The sequence below is a fragment of the Acinonyx jubatus genome, chromosome C1, assembly GCF_027475565.1.
Source record: "Acinonyx jubatus isolate Ajub_Pintada_27869175 chromosome C1, VMU_Ajub_asm_v1.0, whole genome shotgun sequence".
Lineage (NCBI taxonomy): Eukaryota > Metazoa > Chordata > Mammalia > Carnivora > Felidae > Acinonyx > Acinonyx jubatus.
The window spans coordinates 111544444-111547165 of NC_069381.1; the positions used below are offsets into that span (position 1 = coordinate 111544444).

General features: G+C 36.7%; 1 protein-coding gene across 1 annotated transcript; it reads left to right on the plus strand.

The window, feature by feature from the left end:
* Positions 1-363: 363 nt before the first annotated feature.
* LOC106966437 (40S ribosomal protein S27-like) lies at positions 364-668 on the plus strand. The gene has a single exon (XM_015062551.3). The coding sequence runs from the start codon at positions 389-391 to the stop codon at positions 629-631; it is 243 nt and encodes an 80-aa protein (XP_014918037.3). The 5' UTR covers positions 364-388; the 3' UTR covers positions 632-668.
* Positions 669-2722: the final 2054 nt, after the last annotated feature.

Sequence of the window (2722 nt, forward strand, 5' to 3'; positions counted from 1 at the left end):
TTATCCGCACTGATTTTCATTGCATCCCATAAGTTTTATTACATTGAGCTTTCATATTCATTTTTCTCATTTTCTAAATTCCTTATGATGTCTTCTCAGAACCATTGTTTAAGGGTATATTGTTTAATTTCCAAATCTGTTCAGACCTTCAGTTTTTCCTTCTGCTATCAATTTTTAATTTAATTCCATTTTGATTAGAAAGATACTTGGTTTTATTTCAAAGTTTGTAAATTATTAAGAATTGTTTTGTGACTACACGTATGGTCTATCATACAGGATATTCCATGTTATTTGAAAAAACTGTTTAATCCACTGCCATCACATGCAGTGTTCTCTAAATGTCTTTTATGTCCACGACTTCTGGCAGTGATGACCTCCCCACAAGAACATGTCGCTTGTGAAGTACTTCCTCCACCCATCCCCAGAGGACGAGAAGAGGAAACACAAGAAGAAACGCCTGGTGTGGAACCCCAACCCTTACTTCATGGGCGTGAAATGCAAAATCACCACCGTCTTTAGCCAGGCACACATGGCAGCTTTGTGTGTGGGCTGCTCCACTGTCCTTTGCCAGCCTACAGGAGGAAAAGGAAGGCTGAGAGAAGGATGGTCCTTCAGATGGAAGCAGCACTAAAAGTGCCCTAAGTCAAAATGGGTGGGAAGCTATCCCAATAAACAGATTTTGGACACACAGAAAAATGTCTTTTGGGTCCAGCTTATTCATAATGTCATTGATGTCCTCCCTATCTTTTTCGAACTCCTGTGGTTGTTCCTTCCATTATTTAAAGCAGGATTAGGAGTCTTCCACCATTATTGTAGAACTTCCTGTTTCCACTTAAGCGTGTGCCAATGTTCGTCTCACATATATAGGAGCTCTGGTGTTTGATGCATATGTATTTGCAATTGTTGTGTCTTTTGAAGAATTTACACTTTCATCATTATGTGATAACCACATTTGTGATTTATAAAGGATTTTATTCAATTTCATTTTCAAATATTAATATAGCTACTCCTATTTTTGTTTGGTCACAACATTCATGGAATATCTTTTTTCCATCATTTTATATTCAATCCATGTTTTTCCTTAGATCAAAAGTGAGTTTCTTATAGATATTATATAGTGGATACTGTGTTTTATGTATTCATTCTGGTAATCTATATCCATTAATTGGGGAGTTTAATCTGCTTAAATTTAAAGTAATTGATGATAGGGAAGGACTTGCTCTTTTGTTTTTTGTTTTATTTATGATGTATATATAGATTTTTTTTGTCCCTCTTCTCTTCTAGTTTTGCCTTCTCTGTATTCAGATTATTCTTTGTGATATATTTTATATATTTTTCTTTGTGATCACCAAGGGGTTACATAAAACATCCTAAAGTTGTAGCAATCTATTTTAATTGATAACAACTTAATTTCAATCACATTAAAAAAACTTTACCTTTTTACACTCCTGCTTCTTCCCACTTTTTCTTATTTATGTCACAAGATACATCTTTATATACTGTGTACCCATTAATATAGATCTAACATGATTTAGTATATGTTTGTCTTTGAAATTCTATGAGAGAATGAAAAAAGTGTAGTTAAAAAGAAATGTATAGCAATACAGTTTTTACATTGGTTCATATATTTACCTTTATCAGAGAACTTTATATTTTCATACAGTATCTAGGTACTGTCTACTCTCTCTTTTTTTCAACCTCAAGAACTCTCTTTAATGAAAACTGGTAATGAACTATCTCAGATTTTATTTACCCTGGAAGCCTTAAGTTATCCATCATTTTGAAGGACACTTTTGCTAAATATGGAACTATTGGTTTTGCTACCATTTCCTTTCAGTCCTATAAATACTCCATCCTACTACAGTCTACCTGCAAGATCTCTGCTGAGAAGTCAACATATTACAGTGTAGAGCTTCCTTTGTATATGACAAGTCACGTCTCTCCCTACTTTGACTTCGGACAATTTAGATTACAATGTGTCTCAGTGTGAGTCTCTGTGTTTTTTTTTCCTTCCCTTCATTTTGTTAGCTTCTGGTATTAGTACTTTTGTATTTGTCTCTTCAAATTTGGAAATTTTTCACCCATGATTTTGCAAGTCAGGTCTCTGCCCTTTTCATGCTCTTTCCTTCCAACACTCATATACACATATGAAGGTCAACTTGATGGTGTAATGCCCGAAGTTCCAAAACCTCCCACAAAAGTCCACCAGAGTCGTAAGTCAAAGCCAAGCGGCAAGGGTCGTTTATTGCAGGTTTGAACCTGGTCCTCCGCGCACTCGTCGCCGGTGACGCAAGAGGCCTCGATCAGGGTTGGTACAGCGTTTTTATAGACAGAGTCAAATAGCACAGGGGAGGTTTCAAATTATGAGGGGCCTGATTAGTTGATTTTAAAGTAAGGACATTTGTTGTTCTCTGATTGGGCGTCCTTTGTCTGTCCTTTGGCAGGAAGGCTTTGTCCATTACTTGTGGCGGGAGGAAAAAAGGGGGAAGGGGGAAGGGGGTAGGGTAGGTGAGGAATGTGCTAAGCAAGCAGGTTTACAGAAGCGAGAAATGCCGGTTAGTTTATGTACAATCACTCATTCCATTTCATATCAGACTACATTTAGGAAGGTTTACAACCCATTCTACTACACAGCGGGTTACATTCAGGAAAGGCCTCACAATGCTCGTAGCAAACAGCAGCAAAACAGACTTCTCAGCAATTGTATTTCTTATCAAAGATC